The sequence below is a fragment of the Vanessa cardui genome, chromosome 22 (genome assembly GCF_905220365.1).
Source record: "Vanessa cardui chromosome 22, ilVanCard2.1, whole genome shotgun sequence".
NCBI classification, from domain to species: Eukaryota; Metazoa; Arthropoda; class Insecta; order Lepidoptera; family Nymphalidae; genus Vanessa; species Vanessa cardui.
Window position 1 is genome coordinate 546,518 of NC_061144.1, and position 21,688 is coordinate 568,205.

The 21,688-nt window shown below is 34.9% G+C and overlaps 2 protein-coding genes across 2 annotated transcripts in view; one reads left to right on the forward strand and one right to left on the reverse strand.

Annotated features, from left to right (window-relative positions):
- Nucleotides 1-486: 486 nt before the first annotated feature.
- LOC124539414 (zinc finger protein 652-like) lies at nt 487-5,420 on the reverse strand. Its single transcript, XM_047116806.1, has 6 exons — nt 4,717-5,420; nt 3,682-3,952; nt 2,984-3,102; nt 2,071-2,198; nt 1,488-1,575; nt 487-583 (listed from the first exon to the last, which is right to left on the reverse strand). The coding sequence occupies exons 1-6, from the start codon at nt 5,297-5,299 to the stop codon at nt 537-539; spliced, it is 1,236 nt and encodes a 411-aa protein (XP_046972762.1). The 5' UTR covers nt 5,300-5,420; the 3' UTR covers nt 487-536.
- A 334-nt stretch (nt 5,421-5,754) lies between these two features.
- LOC124539166 (titin-like) overlaps nt 5,755-21,688 on the forward strand; it is a 40,532-nt gene continuing 24,598 nt past the window's right edge. Inside the window, exons 1-12 of the mRNA XM_047116461.1 lie at nt 5,755-5,804; nt 6,007-6,199; nt 6,588-6,731; nt 7,264-7,321; nt 7,559-7,609; nt 8,367-8,473; nt 8,916-9,447; nt 10,072-10,143; nt 11,322-11,421; nt 16,725-16,844; nt 18,640-18,715; nt 19,348-19,463. Of these exons, the coding sequence (XP_046972417.1) occupies nt 5,794-5,804; nt 6,007-6,199; nt 6,588-6,731; nt 7,264-7,321; nt 7,559-7,609; nt 8,367-8,473; nt 8,916-9,447; nt 10,072-10,143; nt 11,322-11,421; nt 16,725-16,844; nt 18,640-18,715; nt 19,348-19,463 (1,580 nt within the window). The 5' untranslated portion in view covers nt 5,755-5,793. The remainder of the gene's footprint in view (nt 5,805-6,006; nt 6,200-6,587; nt 6,732-7,263; nt 7,322-7,558; nt 7,610-8,366; nt 8,474-8,915; nt 9,448-10,071; nt 10,144-11,321; nt 11,422-16,724; nt 16,845-18,639; nt 18,716-19,347; nt 19,464-21,688) is intronic.

Below are 21,688 nucleotides of genomic sequence, written 5' to 3' on the forward strand. Positions count from 1 at the left end.
AGGTGAGCCTCCTGCTCGTTTGCCACCTATGCCATAAAAAAAAAAAAAAAAAAAACCGTTAATCAATTCATAATTCAAAAATAAGGAATAATAAATAAGAATAAAATTTCCGTCGCGGTGGGAATTTGTTTCTTATTTCCTATAGCCAGCCAATCGCAGGGCATTTTTTCAACGAAGTGTCGTAAAACTAACAACAGCACGTAACTAGTAGCAGGTATTCAACCGCTGTGATTGGTTGAATATTTTAGCCTATCGCCTATTGTGTATTGGTTGCTGTGCTATTCCTTATTCCTTATCTCTTATTATTTTCAGTGTGTAGTGAGCTTTCCTTTCCTTTAAACTAAAAAGATTTAAAAAAAAAACAAGTGTCACGTGCAGGTAGAATCAAAACATTGATAAGTGTCAGATAAAGTGGTGTCAGAAATCGTATATTTATTTCGAGATGTAGAAGTTTTTAACTTAATATTAAGAAAAATAATAAACACATCCATTTAATATTGTTTATTAAAATATATTTTATTCATTAACGTTTATTATTAAGTGGTATGATGGTTTCCGACTTCACACTTAAATGGTTCTGTACCTGAAAAATAAAAGCAATGTTATAATTGATCCGAAATTTAAAATCGCTGATGTTATCCTACATGTGATGGGTTCAAAATATATTTAGTTTGTTTTTTATTACAATTAGATATACAAATTGGTAAATGAACACAGGAAGAATACTATGTAAAATAAAATCCGGCACGAAGGACCAAGTTTTACACAGCATTAACTTAGTAAATCGTCACTCCACCGTGCCTTTGGATGTCCTACACTACGTTTGCCGAGACGCGGTCTCCACTCTAGAACACGTTTTCCTCAAATCATATATAACGATAGGCACTGTGGATTGACTATATACGCAAGGCGGCAGGCAGAGTGAGTGAGGTGATGATGTGATAATGCTGAAACTTAGTAATGGTTTTTTTTATGGTATAGGTTGGCGGACGAGCACATGGGCCACCTGATGGTAAGTGGTCACTATCACCCATAGGCAATGACGCTGCAAGACATATTATTATTAACTAATCATTACATCGTCAATGTGCCACCAACCTTGGGACCTCAGAAGTTATGTTCCTTGTGCCTGTAGTTACACTGGCTCACTCACCCTTCAAACCGGAACACAACAATACTTAAGTACTATTATTTGACGGTAGAATACTGATGAGTGGGTGGTACCTACCCAGACGGGCTTGCACAAAGCCCTACCACCAAGTAATAAGTACTATACAAGTTATGTATGCACATTAAAGCAATCCTCATTACAACTCTCTATAACAAGTCTCCTACAGAGCTACTTGGATGAGGCTTATCAACCAACACTGTCTACATATCGAGATAGGCAAGTCATTTTTCCTCAGTTTATTATACGATTCTCCTTTTTATTTCGAAGTGTTATTTTAATGTCTCCACAGACATGGTTTGGCACAACATAAATATACCTTTATGTGTATTGACGTGCTGCCTCAACTCCTTAATACTCAAGAATTGTTCCTGACATATTCTGCACTTATAATGATATTCCACCACCTGGAAAAATATTTCGATAAATTAATCTATACTGACTAAGAAATATTATACTATTCCAAATGTTATATAAAATTACATATAATATTGAAAAAAATCGATTTATTTAAATAAATTAAAATTTTAAATCAACTGTATAATTTATCTTCAAACTGTTACGAAACTATTATTTTCACTTAAATTTAATATGGAACACTAAAGTGGGAAGTATAGAAGTTTAAAAAGTTATTTTATGATAAGATTACCATTTGTTGAAGATCATTGCTTATAAGGTACAAAGCCTGTTATTTTGTATAATATGCTTCATTTCATTTTACATTTTTTAGTAGTTATAACAATAAAATTATAAAAAACAAAATTTTATATTTTATTTGGGTAAAATTATTATTAGATTTGATCAATATAAAAAGGAGATAAAATATTCTAGTGTTTAAGTCACAATGACCTAAAAGAATATTGTGCTACAGTTAAATTAATACGAATAGTTATTGTACGTACAGATGCAAGACTCCTTGCAATTGCTCGCTTGCTAGATCTGACATCTTCTTCCGAGTGGCTCTTCAGATGTGCCAGTAGATTGTAGACACTTATACAAGGACGCATACAGACTTGGCATCGTATATTCCCTGCAAAATCAAATAGGAATAGCATATTGTAATGGAAATAGGAAAAAAGATAAACAAACTTTTTGCTAGTATATCAGCTATATGGTGCACTACTAAGAGTTATGTTTATGATTTCCTCTTTTTTATAAACTAGGTATGTATTTCCACTTTAATTTTTCTTTCAAAATTGCAATATCAGTTTGTTGACTTTAAAAATGTAAATTTTTGGCAAATCCATAGTGAATATCATAGATTAATCAAGCACTCGACCAACAACGACAGAAATAGAAATTGGCACATTAAGCTGTGTTTACCACTTATTTCTACTACCATTTTTCTATCTAGCCTCTCCAACCATAAGTACTGGCTCTGCGAATGAGCTGGTACGATTGTAACTACTAAATAATGACTATTATTATAATAGCATAGCTTTAGCTCACCGTCAGGTAGAACTATACTTACAACAACAACAACAACAACAGCCTGTAAATTCCCACTGCTGGGCTAAAGGCGTCCTCTTCCTTTGAGGAGAGGGTTTGGAACATATTCCATCACGCTGTTCCAATGCGGGTTGGGGGAATGCACATGTGACAGAATTTCGATGGAATTAGACACATGCAGATTTCCTCACGATGTTTTCCTTCACCACCGAGCACGAGATAAATTATAAACACAAATTAAGCACATATATACAGTGGTGCTTGCCTGGGTTTGAACCCGCAATCATCAGTTGAGATGCACGCATTATAACCACTGAGCCATCTCGACTCTCGAACTATACTTATTACACAGTAAATTGATCTTACTTTTGTCATTCTTCTTAAATCCCCTCCAAGAAGTCTGGTAGCAAGGAGCACAGGTCTTACAACTGGCCACCTCTTTCAAATACTTCTTATTTTCTTCATCCCCGTCTTTCGCATTGTCACTGAAAATAAATTTTAAATCAAATCAATGTCATTGGTTCAATATCACTCTTCAATAATCTGTGATAATATCCATTTGGATTTTCAAAAATTAATTTGAATGTTAGAAAAATTGATATTGTAACTTTGAAGGTAAAATTAATAGATATGTTGTAATATAGAAGTGTTATTGTACAAAAAAAGATGCATTAATCAAGACATAAAATTGATTTAGTGCATAATATAGTAAAGTAAAGTAAAGTAACAGTCTGTACATTTCCCACAGCTGGGCTAAGGTCTCCTCTCCTATTAAGGAGAGGGTTTGGAACAAATTCCACCATGCTGTTCCAATGCAGGTTGGTAAAATGCACATGTGGCAGAATTTCAATGAAATTAGACACATACAGGTTTCCTCACAATGTTTTCCTTCACCGCCGAACACAAGATGAATTATAAACACAAATTAAGCAGATATACAAAGTGGTGCTTGCCTGGATGCAATCTTACAGTACAGATTATTAATATTTATTACTACTTTGATTAGAATAGAGCTATAAGAGTCCTAAAATGATAATAAACATGTGTTAATATAACAGACCAACCTTTTCTTTTCAAACATTTTGTAAACTAATGATAATTTTTCTTCAGGCTTATACACAACTAAGGTCTCAACTTCTTTGTTGACCTCTTTGGTTAGTAAAACTTCATCCTTGTGATGAAATGATCTACGTTTCTTATAATCAGATAATCTGAATGTATTCAGTACTTTTTTCTCTCTGTACTTTGGAAGAACAGACTGGACGACTTCTGACCTTTTATCTTCATTTTTGTTTTCAACACATATTTTACTATACATAGTTGTTTCTACTTTACCTGAAAATACAGACATACAAATTTTAATAAACATATATGCTAAGGAAAGATTATGGCTTTGTTTTATTTTCCTTGAATATTATAATACTAAATTTAAAACATATATATATATATATATATATATTTTTTTTTTTTTTTTAATTGAAAGCATACTGGCAGAAATGCATCTTGAAGGTAAATGGTTGATATAAACTTAGACAGTGGCTCTGTATCTCATATTAATTATCCTTTACATCAGCAGTTCTTAACCTTTTTCACTGGTGACAAAAAATGTAAATATATTTTAAAGGCTGGGACCCTGACTTTTTATTTATGTTCCAGTGATATTAAAATAATAGGAGTATATTATTTAGTGCAAAAAGACTCATCGTGGCAAATCTTTCTTATAAAAATTTATAACCCTGCAATTCAGACAATTCTTCTTATAATCCAGCCGTATCATAATACATATTGCATTCCAATCCTGACAATGACATCAATTATTGTGTTCCCATGTCTTTTCAAAATGTTTGCGACCCATACCAATACCACCTAAGACCCAGATTTGGGTCGCAACCTAAGGTTAAGAAATGTTGCTTTACATAATCAATGCACTATCTAACATGAAAACTAAGTTTTTGCTTTGCCTTAATAGTTACTTAAACTCATTCACATGTCCAACCAGATGCTAAAAATATTAAGATTTGCTGCTAAGCGTGCACATCACATGCAAGTGTCCCAACAAGCTGGCATAAAGCTCTTCCATCAAGTAAATTACAAAGTACCTGTCATTTTGTTGTGTATATTTCTTAACACGATTGTTCTTTTCGATGATACTGTCTGTTCTTTTTCCGCTCTTAGAGGGTTGTCGTAATGTTTAAAATGTTCTAAGCATAGATTATTCCAATTCTTAAGTTTCCTCGCGTCCCATTCATCCTTTTTCATAGCCCGGACCGGCAGACACAGGGGATCGTCATAATCAGGTATCTTGATGTTAAGTAATTTTCTATTAACAAAAACTGATTTCGAATCCAACTTTCTATATTTACGTTCCCTTTTTACGTCGGTTTTATGTACATATGACGATTCGAGTCGACGTCCGCGAGTAGCACTTTGCCGAGGATAATGTTGATGTTTCTTTTTTCTATTTCGTGTTGGTAAATCCTCTGTGGGATCATAATCCGAATCATCTTCTTTCTTCCGCCTTTTCCTGGTAGGTTTCTCATTGGGAACCCTTTCAACTAGCAGCGTAGTCTCCATTAAAGCTGGCTTAATATCGGTTTCGTTTTCCACATTTTGAACACATTGTTGAACAATATCTGCGTCCTCATCCAAAAATTCAATCTCACAATCTTCGTCCTCAGCCATATTTTTGGAACTATTTATTGCTCAGTAGTTAGTACTTTTACATCTATGTCCTGCCCTTATTGTATTAGGACCTGTATTTTCATTTTTCAATATTGAGTTGAGATATTTCTGAAATTCTGTTGCTGTTTGACATGCTGTGATGCTGCAGCTACTTGTCTGTCTTATCTTGTTGACGCAATAAAGTCGTTTTTACTTTGAAAAATTATAATGACAGCATAAGCTACAGACTAATAATTAATCTCAATAAAAATTGTTAAAAAAAGCACGTTGTCACATAAAATCGTATGTAACAATTAAAATAAATTTTTAATTTATGCATTTATCATAACTTTCATTCAAATGCATTACAATACATTTCTAACAAACAAAAAAGGTTTAAGGTATTGTTTTAGCATAGAGTAATTTCATGTATAGACAAGAAATTATGTAGAGTTGAGTATCAAAACTAATTCTGTATCTATGCTACAAATTAGAACGCAAGTATTTTTGTCAACATGTCGGACAAGTTAGTGTATTTTTATTATTTTAATAATTTAACTTACTAAAGTAACAATTTATCTTTATCTATAGAATTATTACTACTACAATATCGAAGATTGTTTGTAGCTTGTAATTTAATACACGAGCACAAGTGTTTTATTTACGATTAAGTTACCAAGAAAATACGTGCATGTGACTCAATCAATAAGAAATTGTTTTCTTCACAGCGAGGACTTACTCGGCGATGATTTAGGGGACCACAGTCTAGCAGATTATAACCTTGGTAATGAAGAAGAGGAACAGCTTCTCGCTGATGATTATGACAGTGGCCCGTCACAAAATGTACCCAGTTCGAACAACTCTTCATACAGTGAATCAGTGGACACAGTGCCTACTGGACAAAGCGTTGAGTACACTCAGGTACCGTTTATACATCCTCAGAAATAACACCCATTTGTTACAAATAGTTGTTTTTGTTTCAAGTAATATTTAAAAAAAAAAACTATATACTTTGTAAACTGCTTACAAGGAAACTGAAATATCATTTGCTTTGCTAATTATTTATGTGATATAACGTTGCCTCGTAACACCATGTAAGTAATTCGTAAATATTAAACAATCTTATTTAATGGACTATTTTTATTATACATACTTGTTTACACTTTTTTACCACAACTAAAAGGTTGAAATGGTGATAAAAACAAATGTCTAATTTAAGAAGTTTTCATATGTTACTTTATTTAATTCAGATAATTAAGACAGTATTTGTGAGCTATACACTGTCATTAATTGTATTTTATCTGACCAGCCCGTGCCATACACACAACCAGAACCAGAATGTGTTGTACCAAACATAGTAGTGGAAGTGCCGAACATGACCCAAACGGAGCACACAACATATGCACCATTCAACGAGCCATATGAGCAAGAACATGCAGTACCACCCGCTATTGTAAGTTAATTTTATTCAGCAACATAGTTATGTGCAACTCAAAAGCAATACATATATAAACTTAACAGAACAATATGGTGTTATTGATATTAGGCAGTACAAATTTAAGTAATATATTTTTCGTTACATATAATAAGAACTAGGTATATTGATTCCAAAACATAAAGTTTTTTGTAGACTTGTTCAGTACATAATACTCTAAATTTGACTGTTTTTTTGTAGTTTTAGTCTGTATTAAAATATAATTTATGGAACTACTGTACTAAATCCAATTTTTTATGATTATTATGATGTTTATTAACATTTTAAATGCAAGCTCAGCTTGCCTATATGTAGATTCCCATATTAAGTACATAAAAGTAGACTAGATAATGAGATGCTCTACAGGACTGTTTATTTGTAATTTATATCATGCCAAGTTATCTGACTGTATGATTCATTTTTCTTTCTTGTATTTATTTAATCAACTTTAATTAATGATACTTTTCAATTTAGTTACCTAATTTAATTTGAGTAATCAATATTATTTCAGCCGGCTGCCCCTGCGGAGTCACCACAAATAGTACCGTCGGAGATGGCCCCTGCACCAAGTAAGTCACGAATTTATATAAGGGACTGTGGATTTTATATGAAGGAATTGTACCAATTATTTTATATACAAACTATAACCAGCTTCTGCATAAAGTTAGTTGCAAACCCTAAAATGTCCTAAACAACCTTAAATAAAATATATATGTGCAGTAAATATATATCAGGATTTATGGATAGTGATTAAAATAGTTATTGTAACATAAATTGAATAATAGTATACACGTGTGTTGTTTCAGAGCCCGCCGCCCAGCGCTCCCCGCGCGCGCGGAACATTCCCGACTCGCTAGGTGACTACTCCTCTAATTCTCATACAGATTAAATATAACTTTGTAAATATCAGTGGTATAGACCCTAACTACATCTTTGTATGGGTTATTACACAACATCCTTTCTATCAGGGCCGGATTTAAGGGAGGGCAACCGGGGCAACTGCCCTGGGGCCTCCACATGAGAGGGGGCCACAGTTTTCAGCAAGTTAACAAATACTGAGATATAGTCAAATTATAATAATGTTACTATTTAATATTTTAAAAGTTACCGATACAAATACGAAACAATTCATAGCTTACTGATTGAAATAAAAAAAAAAAAACTAATTAATTCATAATAATATAATTATTATGGTGTTCACGCTTCTGTTTGTCTAGGGCCCTCACTGCTTTGTGGCCCCGGGGCCTCCACACCTTTAAATCCGACTCTGCTTTCTATATAAATGTTCTCTGTCTTGTCATATACAATAATTGTAATTTCACAAGTAAAAAAAAATATTGGACAACATCACATACATTACTTTGATCCGAATGTAAGTAGATAAAACACTGGTGTTATGGAAAATCAGAAGTAACGAAGGTACCACCAACACCTAGACCCAAAATGACATTAGAAGACTAATAAACCTTCTAAATCGACTCGGCCGGGAATCGAAGCCGGGACCTCAGAGTGGCGTACCCATTCAACCGATATACACACCACTCGACCACGGATATCGTCATAGCAAGTACGTAATTTTATTAGATTGTCTAATATTTTATTAAAATTCAACAGATAAAGTGTTCGTGCCGCGAAATTCATACAACGGTCGCGGTCGCAGTTCGTGGAGGAACCCCCACTACCGACAGAACCATCCCTACAGGCGGAATAACACGTTCAGGGTTAGTTCTTGACTTAAAAATATTTTGTTATTTGAATATGCACCGAGAATGAAACAATATCATCTTCCAAACATATCTCTGTCTCTTTCTCGCTCTGATGTTAAACATAACATGTGTTCACACATTGTTTATTGTTTCATTGTCACAGTGTGTCGAACTAGTTGTGCGTATTCTATATAGCCAGTGTAATATTGTAAAACATATTGTGACGTCTGTGTAAAATAGACTTGAAAGAGTGTGAGCGAGGTAGACTTATTATGACTTGCTTACTTCGTTTTTAATAATAACATTTAAAGGTACACAAATTAACTTGCAACATAAATTACTGAAAGACAGCTAATACATAATAAACAAATCATTGAAAAAAATAATTATAGTTTTAGTTGAGTTTGATTGATTCGTTTTTTGGTTTAATCTTTAATATCATTTTTACTACTTTCAGGGGAACTTCGGTCAGCGCCCTTCATTCCCACCGCCACACATTCGACCACAGATCCCAAACCAACAACAAATCAGACCAGATATGCCAGAAAATCGTCCAGATATACCTCAAATGGGTCGAGAATTATCCCCCGGGCGACCCCTCCCACCCCAAGAAATGATCCAACCTTCCAATCCACAAATTGAGAATCGACCTTTCAATCAAAACTTCCAAAGATTTCAGTTCAGGAATGACGAGAGGCCAAACTTTGGTCCAAACATTCGGCCCAACTTCGAACGTCCAATGTTCTACCAGCGTCCTTATAATCCAAGACAATTCGGTCCCAGAGACGTAATGCCCAATAATATGCCCCAAGTCATAAGACAACCTTTGCCAGTTATGACGGTGAACCTGCCCAAGGGTAGGGAACCGGAAGTAAGAATGTTGCCAGTTTTGCCCCCGAACCTCCCGAACTTACCCCCTGGAGGGTTAGCTGGGAAGAAAGTATTGATCAATCCTCACTTTAAAGGAAATTTCCAACCGCCCGTTGAAGGTAAGCATTACATAATTATTACTATGTATATATGTATGATACATTTATCAAAGAAAACATTTCAAATTAATAAAAAAACAAATACAATTAATGATATTACATCTGATATGAAAGTTATAAGATCAAGTCAAAAATGTATTATATTTTGAAAATACTCTGAAAGGAACTAAATTAACTGTTATAATATACGGCCTTGAATGAGTAAAAAATATTTTATTGATTAATGATTTTATAATTTATAACAATACAAAAATCTTAATTGCAATAAAAATGTTCTTAAATCTTATCAAGAACTTTGGGTAACTTTGACAGAAATCACGTCGAAATTTTTTTTAATGTGTTTTATGTTTAATTGTTTTTATTGTGTGTAAAAAAAAAGTATGGACGGTACTGGTACACCAAGTTACACATTTTTATTATTAAATTAACCTCACAATGATAAGCTAGGAAATAATTTTTTTTTTTTATCTTTTCATCACATTGGTAGTGGCAACAATCGTGCTACCGTTTTTGGCGCGAAACAATTTTCGATTCTGAAATTATCTTTTGAAAGTCCAAACCAAGGCTCAAAGTTACCCAAGCCTCCAGTATATCAGTGTAATACAAGACTGTTTTCCGTCATAGGGCTCCCAACGTATGTCCCGACGAGGATACAAAAGAGCCCGCCTCTCAGTCCCACTCTGGAGAGCAAATTCGGTAACATTCCGTTACTATTTGTATGCACGTGTGATTTTGTACCCTACACCCTGTAATAAAGTCCGCTTCTCTGCTTCTTATTATCATGCACTTTTTTCGCATTTATTTATATACTAGTAGTCGCTCGCGTTTTCGTTCGCGTTTGAGAGTGATTGCCATGTGTTAGGCAAAAAAAGTAGCCAAAAATTCAATAAATTTGCTTCAGCGGTTTGGTCGCGAAAGAATGACAAACAGACAGAATTACTTTCTTTTCTTTCCACCTTATTAATGGTTTCGATTAAATTGGTGCTAAGTTTTTCCATTTAATTAAATTTAGCTACTTGTTTTAGGAATAGAAATTAAATGCACAGTATGGACAAATTTATCTATGATCTATTGCACCTTTTTATAGTAATTTCTCTTAATTTAGAAGTAGTTTTTTTATTTTTTATTCAATAGATTTCATAATACCTTACGCTTGCGATATTACCTTGCATGTTTAAGTGCCGCACAAAAAAAGAAGTTTGATGATTTAATAGTTCTAGGTATGCAAATTATTATTAGTAAGCTGAAATAATTAAATAGTATTAGAGATTATTATTTCATATTTTTCTTTTATTCATTTTACAGACATGTAAGAATCTACCTGAATTTTAATTAATTTGTTTTATAACGGTAATAAAGTTATATATTTCTTAAAAATATCTACAATATTTTTTACATATTTATAGATATGTATACTTGTACATTATCATAGATAAAATACAAAAAAGAACATTTGTAAGGATTTAAATAGATTTAGAAAAAAAGTAGTCTTTTGATTTCGTTTTTTCTTTCGATACCTCAGTACTCCCATCAGTTTTGTGAGACTTTATTTTTTTGAATAGAATTTAAAATATAATAAATTAATTTTGTTGATGTATCGCTATCATTTATTATGCCAAAAGTAACATATAACCCTAATCATAAGTGTTTGTTCTTTGTGTGTATACCAAATATTGTCGTGCCGCAAAATCATGTCGTTTCATCCAAAATTATTATTTGAAGGTTTTATGTAACAAAATAATTGTTTATCAATGAATAGCCCCCATCCGCCTGTTAACCCCCGCCTTGAAACTAAAAACAAATTTAAAAAGGTAGTATAAGTATGAGCGTAGTGGGTACATATCGCATAGTGTCACTGAGCCGTCGGCCCGCAGGCCCCATCAAGGACATCGACGACGCGGCGGAGCGCTTCATCGCCGAGCAGCGCAGCGCCCTCGCGCGTGCGCAGCGACGACACCGCGCCGAGCCGCAGAGGTGAGCGCACGCACACGCACGCACACGCACGCACGCACACACGCGATACACATGCTCACGTACACGCATACACGAGCACGCACGCACGCACACGCGACGCACACACACGCACACGCACACGTGACACACGCACACACGCGATACACATGCTCACGTACACGCATACACGAGAACGCATGCACGCACACGCGACGCACACACACGCACACGCACACGTGACACACGCACACACGCACACACGCGATACACATGCTCACGTACACGCATACACGAGCACGCAGTGGCGGCCTTAGGGGGTGGCGAACCGGGCAATCGCCCGGGGCCTCGCGCTTGAAGGGGCCTCCCGCCTGAAGGGGCTTCGCCTCGCGTCGAGCATTTATAAATTTTTTTTTACTATATTTTTATTTATTTAAGACTTTTGATTTTGTTCCTATAGTAGCGGCACGCTATGATGGCCGTTTTAACTTTTGCCCGCTCATGAAGTTTCGTATTTAATAAATAATTACATCAAAGGAGCAAATTGTTGTTCTTTATTGTCAATAGTAACGTGCAATTAGTCATACAATTTATCGAATGTGATTTCTAAACTATAAATATTAGGGTACCGCATAGATAACTTTTTTTTTGCGTAAACGAGCAGATAGATATATAGCAGTGAGAGTGAAAGCAGGAGTATGGACGACTCCGATTAAATATAGCCACTAGTGTTTTTTGTTTCTTTTTTGTATCAATTTATTTCTTGTATGTAATGTGTTTATAAAGTTATTCATTCTAATCCCAATTTTTGATTTAAATTGATTTCGTTCGAATATATTACTTAAACTTATTTTATATTTTTTTATTAAACCTTTTTAATTCGATTCTACTTGCAACAAAAACTTGAATTAAATTACTTGCAAAAAAAACAAAGATTTGAATATATTATATCGATAATAAATTTACATTTCACATCACTTTTTTAATGTGTCAAAACGGCCATCGTATCTTGCCGCTAGTATAATTTATTATTAAGATTTTAAAATAACGGTTAATTATATAAGTAATGATTATTATTAAGTAGTAATAATTATATAAATTATAATAAAGTTATTCATTTAAATCATAGTTGATTTATTGAATGAAACACTTTTAATTCGGTTTGTTAAACGCATAGTACTCGGGACTAGTGTAGACTACACTTAAGACATAATGTTCTGCTCGTCTATCGCTCGGGGAATTCCCTTATTTCATTTCGTTCGTCAACTTTCGTTACTTCGGAATTATTTCACTTGCAGCATGAGTTACAAAGTTATTGCTGTACCATAAATATCGTTTAATTATATTTAATTATACGTTCTTATAGTGTTTTAAGTATTAAGTGAGTTAGAAAAGTGTAAATTATAGTATTTTAAGTATTGAGTAAGCTGATAAAGGGTTAAAAATTTGTGTGACACCTATTTAAAAAATATTTTTGACTGTATGCGCGAATCACAACAAGATTTACGAAATGAGCTCCCGTGATCGTGATTCGGGTAGAAAATTTGAGTCAGGTAGTTCAAAAAGGAAACGAGCTATCAAAAGAAAGCAGGTACAAGAAAATCTACGTGGATCTTTATATAAATTTATAAAAAGTGACGATCAAGAAACTTATACGCCTGGAAACATTCCTTCCACATCATCATGGGTGCCGCCACCGTCATCAAGTAAGAACAGCGAGGAAGATGATGATTTAACTACATCATTGCCTCTTAGATCACCGGTGCCGCCGTCAACTCTATCCTGTCGAGATGACGGATCTGAACCAGAGTCTATGTCTACATCCGTGAAAGCCGTAATGGAAAATCTGAACCCTCAAAATGACCCCGGTATGTGGCCCAGAATAATTACTGATATATACCGAACTGAGATCGTGTTAAGAGGTCCAATCCGGATTAAAATCGAGTTATTTCCCGTAAATGGTGATGGACGACGATTCAGTGAATATCATTATAATAAGATATTAACGAACGGTGAAAAGCTCGACAGGCGCTGGATGATTTATTCACAGGCAAAAGATGCCGTTTACTGCTTTCCATGTCGAATATTCGGGGTAGAAAATACGAAGATTGGATCAAGTGAAGGAGTGTGTAATTGGAAACATTTGAGTGATTACCTAAAGTCACACGAAACTAGTCGACATCACAAAGATTGTATGCTTAAATGGATTAATTTAGAGAATGGTTTAAAAAACTGTTCCACTATTGACTCTTTGGCACAAACACAAATTGAACAAGAAAGGCAACGTTGGAGAGATATTTTAGAACGATTGCTCGCAATTGTAAATTTTTTAGCATCTCACAATTTGGCTTTCAGGGGTCATAGAGAGAAGTTAACATCTGACTTAGGTTCGAGTGAGACAAGCGGCAACTTTATAGATTTAGTGAAGCTAATAGCCCGATTTGATCCAGTGCTGAGACTTCACTTACAACAAGTAAAAGATAAAACGATTAAAGACCACTACATCGGAAAAACTATTCAAAATGAGCTCATACAACTAATGGCAAGTCACGTGAAGTCTGAAATTGTTGGCAAAATAATTCATAATAAATATTACTCTATTATCCTTGATTGCACTCGCGATGTTTCTCGTGTAGAGCAACTATCAATTATTATAAGATTTTTTAATATAAAAACGGCTGAAATTGAAGAACATTTTATTGGTTTCATAGCCGTCGAAAGAACCACAGCTGAAAGTTTGACTAATTGTATAATCACTGAATTAGAACAGTTAGGTATATCATTGCAAAACTGCAGAGGCCAAGGATATGATAATGGTGCCAACATGCGTGGTGAAAAAAGTGGTGTTCAAAAACGTATTATTGAAATTAATCCACTTGCTTATTTTTTACCTTGTGGGAGTCATAGCTGGAATCTCATCCTAGGAGATGCAGCATCATCTTGTGTCCAAGCAAAATCTTTTTTTGGTTTGCTACAAAGGTTGTATACTCTGTTCGCTGGCTCAAGTCAAAGGTGGGCTATTTTAAATGCTCATGTAAAATCCTTATCGCTAAAACCACTTTCAGAAACTAGATGGGAGTGTAGGGTAGCATCGGTAAAGGCCGTTAAATACCAACTTAGCGATATTTGTGATGCTTTAAAGGATTTAGCAGAAAATACAACAGATTGTCAGTTGGTCAGTGAATGTCATTCTATAGAAAAAGAAATAACTACCTATGAATTTGTAGTTTCACTTGTCATATGGTATGACATTCTTACAAAGATAAATGTTATTAGTAAAATGTGGCAAAGCGAAAACATGCACTTAGATGTGGCTATACAACACCTAGACGCATTCACAAATTGGCTCGATAATTATCGAGAAAATGGTTTTCAGTCATCCCTCGTAACAGCGAGAGAAATAGCCGAGGAAAATGATATTGACAGACAGTTTAAAGAAGTCCGAAAAAGACGTAAAAAAAGACATTTTGATTATGAAGGGGAAAATGAAGATCATGAATTGAATGCGGAAGAGATTTTCAAAATAAATTACTTTTATGTTATTGTCGACAATGTGCGCGCAAGCTGCCATCCTAGGTTTGAGGCACTTAAGAATCATGAGACCATATTTCGATTTCTATATAATATAGGAAGATTAAAGGAAATAAGTGATCGTGAACTTTTGCAGCAATGCAGTGACTTACAAATATCTCTGACAGTAGGACAATCATGTGACATTGATGGACATGAATTGTACGAAGAACTGAATATGTTTATCCGTGTGTATGAAAGAAACGATGACATTATCTCGGTGCTGAAATACATAATAGAAAACAAATTAACTGAAGTTTACCCCACTATTGAAATAGTTCTTAGAATCATTGCCACTACACCTGTTACGGTTGCATCTGCTGAAAGGAGTTTTTCGAGGCTCAAAATTATTAAAACATATTTAAGAAATTCGATGACACAAGATCGACTTTCAGCACTTGCTATTCTGTCTATCGAAAATGACGTAGCTCATTCGTTAGATTATTGTGCTCTAATTAAAGATTTTAGTTTTAGTAAAAGCCGCAAACATCAATTTTAATATTTATCAGTGGCTAACATCTTTGTATTTGTTAATTTTGTAAATCTCTCTATGTAAGTAAAATATTTTAAAAATCATCATTTATTTATTTTTATAATATCAGAATTTCTTACCAAACATAACGAATACCTATCATACAACCAGACCAACTTTCGCATCACATAGGTAGGTACTTTTTCGTAGGACAAAGGGCCTCGCAAAGACCTATCGCCCGGAGCCTCGCAATCGGTAAGGCCGCCGCTGCGAGCACGCACGCACGCACACGCGACGCACGCACACGCACACGTGACACACGCACACACGAGATACACATGCTCACGTACACGCATACACGAGCACGCACGCACGCACACGCGACGCACGCACACGCACACGCACACGTGACACACGCACACACGCGATACACATGCTCACGTACACGCATACACGAGCACGCACGCACGCACACGCGCACGCAGACACAACTCACGCATATAGTACGACACAGCTTAAAATTCGTAATTCGATCACATCCGAATTGAGTACGTTATCCCAAATTATCAATATTTATTTCTCATGCGAATATGATATTTGCACAAACGTAATAACTTGTTGTATTATATGACCTAATATATTCGTCAATTTGACGCGTCGGTTTACATGCACTTGCCTTCTCTGACGCTTGAATCTATAGCGACGAATAGCGTCGAATGGCGCGGTAGGGAGCTATTTGTATTGGTTGTATAAATCGGCAGTAATCGGTTTTATTTACATTCCATTGCATTTTCCGATACAACATCTAATTTGTGTCGTACTATACTTATCTGCGTATATACGCGCACATACTGCCATATATGCGCACGCACACATCGACATTGACATCGGCAACAAGCCTTTCATTACAACGGAATATTTGTTTATGACAATTATTTACCACAATGTTGTAACAACTGGCTGTTGATAGCTTACTATACGATACACGCAGGTCTCTGCGTGATGTGTATTTCTTCACCGTTGAGCACACTTAATATGTATGTTCTTCTTGATTGAGCCACTTGATTATATTTTCTTAACAAAATCAAAATAATTTCATTCATAGATTTTTTGTAAACAATTTTTAATTTTATATAAATAACCAGGTGTGTTTATAGTAGTTAGTCTAGCACGGTTCTTATTTATAAAGTAAAGACCTTCTTAACAAATCGCTTTAGTCGTTTTCTTTTATATGATGCCTTGACCTGTATTTTGAAAGTTAACATATACATTGTTTTCATTCCAGATACATCGAGAACACGACAATAGAGATCGAGAACGATCTCGCGCGAAGCTGCGAGGACCGCGAGTTGCTACGGAAACAGGAAGAGTTCATCAACGCCAACAGGGCCGGCCTGCGGAGACGGTACGCATCTTATACTTTGATCTGTAGACGATCGCAATAGGCTATTTGACTGGTTTTTAAAATCAATTCTAAATCAATTCGAAAAATAAATTGTGAATTATTGTAATCAGTGTATATTATGAGTTTAAAAATGGTTATTTACTAACGAAACTCGAAAATAATACTTAATTTATTTAAAAATCAATTGCACTTTTTCAAACGTTTGTCACGTGACACAAAACGCTCCTGATTGTCCGGGCTTATAATGAAGTCACACTTTCTTATAAACCTTGCTTTTCTACTATATGTACCACAGATTAAAATACAGCAAAGTGACGTCACCGACCCCATTGCAGCGCCATATTGTCCGAGTAGCGTTTTAGCACGTTACTTAAATATGGAATTTTTAATATGATATTTTTCGGCAAACATGTACTACAAATAAAAAAAATCAACTTTTAAAGGGTTCCTTAACCTCTACTATAGTCTGTTCGCGTTAAGAATGCAGTGAGTTGTCGTTCTTTACCGGCCCGACTCCGCCCCCTTTGACCAATCAAATATTTTCAAATTACAAAGTCAAGTTCACATTCAATTAATTAATTAACTGATATTTTCATTTTTATAATATAAATTTTGTTTATTTATATTTAATTTATTCAAGCTGTACACGTCAGGGGGCAGAGTAAAGTCGGTAAACAATGACAACTCACTGCATTCTTAACGCGAACAAACTATAGTAGAGGTTAAGGAACCCTTTAAAAGTTGATTTTTTTTAATTTGTAGTACATGTTTGCCGAAATATATCATATTAAAAATTCCATATTTAAATAACGCGCGAAAACAACTTGGACAATATGGCGCTGCAATGGGGTCGGTGACGTCACTTTGCTGTATTTTAATCTGTGGTACATATAGTAGAAAAGCAAGGTTTACAAGAAAGTGACTTCATCATAAGCCCGGACAATCAGGAGCGTTTTGTGTCACGTGACAAACGTTTGAAAAAATGCATTTAAACTCATAATATACACTGATTACAATAATTCACAATTTATTTTTCGCATTGTCAAATAGCCTATTGATGTTCAAAGAATAACTACAGTAATTGACAAGTATTTTACTTGTGATATGAAAGGTGCAGATTCGATTCTGCTTCGTTTATGGCTTTATAAGAGTCCATCTGTCCGTTTGCCTTCATAATAAGAATGATGATTAATACCTGTTGACTTCCAAGCAGGATATATTAATTTAAATAATTGTATTAACTAACATGACTTTGTATATTTTTAATATTGAAAAAAGAGTTACTACTGAGTTTCTTGCCGGTTCTTCTCGGTAGAATCGACTTTCCGAACCGGTGGTAGCTTCACTTAATTGTTAATTGACGATTCAAATGTGCTTGTTAAAGCTCACTTGAATAAAGTTTATTTGATTTTGATATAAAGGCATACGGTGTCAGGAATATATTTATACTGATTCACAATATGCTGAGCTGAGATGCCCCAGTGGTTAGAACGCGTGCATCTTAACCGATGATTGCGGGTTCAAACCCAGGCAAGCACCACTATATATATGTGCCTAATTGTGTTTATAATTCATCATCGTGCTCGGCGGTGAAGGAAAACATCGTGAGGAAACCTGCATGTGTCAAATTTCATCGAAATTCTGTCACATGTGTATTCCACCATTCAGTCCGCATTGGAACAGCGTGGTGGAATATGTTCCAATCACTCTCCTTAATGGGAGAGGAGGCCTTATCTCAGCAGTGGGAAATTTACAGGCTGTTACTTTACGTTACAATATGCTGCCCATATTGCAGGATGCGTTCCCCCTCTCCCCCGCGCTCGCCCTCCCCTCGCCGCAGCCCCGAGCGCCGCCCCCGGCCCTGCGACGAGGTGAGCACACACAGTACACACACATACAGGTGGAGCGCATGCACAGAGTCCGAGAACACTGTTATACCGGGGTTTTATATGCTATAATGCTTAACCCTAAAACTGACGCTGTAGCGTCAGCATATTAGACAAGTAATAATATAATAAGGCTTTCACTCAGTCAGTCAGTCGTCTTCTAAATAAAACTAATTATAACGGATTTGAATCGCGTATATTAATTATTACATCGCGTATGTAAAGTGCTCGAAACGTCGGGATGTTAATAATATACGCGATTCAAATCCGTTATAATTGGTTTTATTTAAATGTGTAATAATCGCGAAAATTTAAGACGACATTAGTCGTCTTCTAATTCTCATTCAGTACGAGACTGCCTAAAGATATATTCTATTCCGATTATAATAATTCCAACTCAAATATAATAATTCTATTTCGATTAAAATAATTCTATATCTATTAAATAAGTTAATTTTAAATTTAAAAAAATCTTTTTTTTAAAAAGTAGTCGAGTAATCCCGCCATAGCAGCACGCTAACCGTGACGTCACGTTTGAAATCTAAAAAATCTTTTTTTAAAAAGTAGTCGAGTAATCCCGTCACAGCAGCACGCTAACCGTGACGTCACGCCCGCAGGAGAGCGAGTACCGGCGGCGCGTGCGCGAGCAGGAGTCGCTGCGCGAGCGCGTGCTGCGCGCCAAGGAGCTGCGCCGCCGGAAGAACGCCGCCGCGCTGCTGCGCGAGCCGCACAGGTGACGACACACGCGCACACGCGCACTCACACGCGACACACGCACACACGCGACACACGCACACACGCGCACTCACACGCGACACACGCGCACTCACACGCGACACACGCGCACACGCGCACTCACACGCGACACACGCGCACTCACACGCGACACACTAATGTATTTTATATTGAATTAAGAAAGATTATAGAAAAATGTGTGCCAATGAAAATTATCACGAACAAAAATATTTATCCAATATGGTACTCTCAAAGTTTAATTAGAAGATTGGCCGAGAAAAATAAGTATAGAATATTATATAAAAAGTATAAAAATCCTTTAGATGAGATACAATTTAAATTACTTCGAAACAGATGTGATATTCTTATTAGAGCAAACTATAGAAGTTACATTGATAGAGTCGAATCTAATATAAAAATCAATCCAAAATTTTTTTACTCATTTTTGAAAACAAAACGCGGTAATAAATGCGACTTCCCTTCTGTGATGACATATAATAATTGTTCTTTCACTGATGGCACGGATATCTGTAACCAATTTGCTAATTATTTTTCAAGCACATACATCAGACATAATGAACGATCGTCGTTGTTAGACACTAATGACGAACTTTGTTATAATTCACGAATGAGTAGTATCCGTCTTACTGAGAGTGAAGTCATAGACAAACTCAGAAGTCTGGATATAAATAAAGGAGCAGGCCCGGATGATATACCGCCAGTATTTGTAAAACGGTGTGCAGAATCATTAGCTAGACCCTTATTATTAATCTACAATAAATCATTAAGTTCTGGTGAAATGCCAAGTACGTGGAAAATAGCAAGAGTCGTCCCTATTTTTAAAAAGGGTAATAAATCAGAAATAAAAAATTATAGACCAATATGTATCTTGTCAGCATTTGCTAAGATTTTTGAATCATTAATTTGTCCAGTGTTGACATGGCACATGAAGTCTGTAGTTTCCGTGAATCAGCATGGTTTTATTCAAAGAAGATCTACATTGTCTAACTTAACACTATTTATTGATAACTTATCGGAAAGCATAGACTATAATAATCAAATAGACTGCATATATACGGATTTCTCTAAAGCATTCGATGTAATTGACCATAATATTTTACTACATAAACTTGAAAGCTATGGTATATGCGGAAGTTTTGGTAAGTGGCTAAAATCTTATTTAATAAATAGAGAAATGAATGTTGTTATTGGGGGATATCAATCCTATACATTTATTGCTACATCAGGAGTTCCACAAGGCTCTCATCTCGGCCCATTATTATTCGGAATATTTATCAACGATATTGCAAAATGTTTTAATAACAGTAAGTTTTCTCTATACGCGGACGATCTTAAATTTTATAAAAAAATTAATAGTATTGATGATTGTGAATTAATGCAACAAGACTTGGATAGACTTTTGGTATGGTGTGAAAAAAATAAAATGAAATTAAATAATGAAAAATGTTACATTATAACTTTCGGTAGGAAGTTATTTAGAATAAACTTTAATTACAATATAAAAAGCCATATTTTAGAAAAAGTTCAAAAAATAAATGATTTGGGTGTTATAATTGATAGTCAATTAAGTTTTATACCGCATATAGATAATTTGATTTTGACAACATTTAAAACATTAGGGTTTATAATTAGAAGTACAAAAGAATTTAAGAAATCAAGCAGTAGGCTGACTTTGTTCATTTCAATGGTTCGAAGCAAGCTCGAATACTGTTCTACTGTCTGGAGTCCGTACTATCAAAGTCATAAGGAGAGATTAGAAAGAGTACAGAAAAAATTTATGCGCCATTTATGTTATAAGAGTAATAAATTAATTTGTAATAAAAGTTACAAAGATCAGTTAGAATTTTACAAGACAATGTCACTGTCTAATCGCAGAGACATGATGGATCTTTGTGTATTACAAAAAATATTAAACGGACGTATAGATTGTTCTGAGTTATTAAGTAAAATCATGTTGGCCGTACCGAAGAAAAACGCAAGAGCCCAAAATAAGAATAAAAAAACTTTTCAATATAGGAATACTAAAACTAACTTAGGCAAATCTGCTCCCTTATACAGAGCTATAAAAATCTATAATTCTATTTTTAAACAAGCTGATATTGATATATTTAGCAACAGTGAATTGAATTTCAAGAATAAATTAAGGAAATATTTTTTACCATAACACTGTTTTAATGTCACAGTTGTTTTCTTTGTTTTTTT

What these genes read in the sequence shown, in the direction of transcription:
- LOC124539414 (XM_047116806.1), bottom strand. Translation starts at nt 5,299, where the DNA reads ATGGCTGAGGACGAAGATTGTGAGATTGAATTTTTGGATGAGGACGCA. An exon ending in ATTTAAGAAGAATGACAAAA is followed by an intron (nt 2,199 to 2,983) that starts GTAAGATCAATT and finishes TTGATTTTGCAG; the next exon opens with GGAATATACGATGCCAAGTC. An exon ending in TTGCAAGGAGTCTTGCATCT is followed by an intron (nt 1,576 to 2,070) that starts GTACGTACAATA and finishes ATATTTTTCCAG; the next exon opens with GTGGTGGAATATCATTATAA.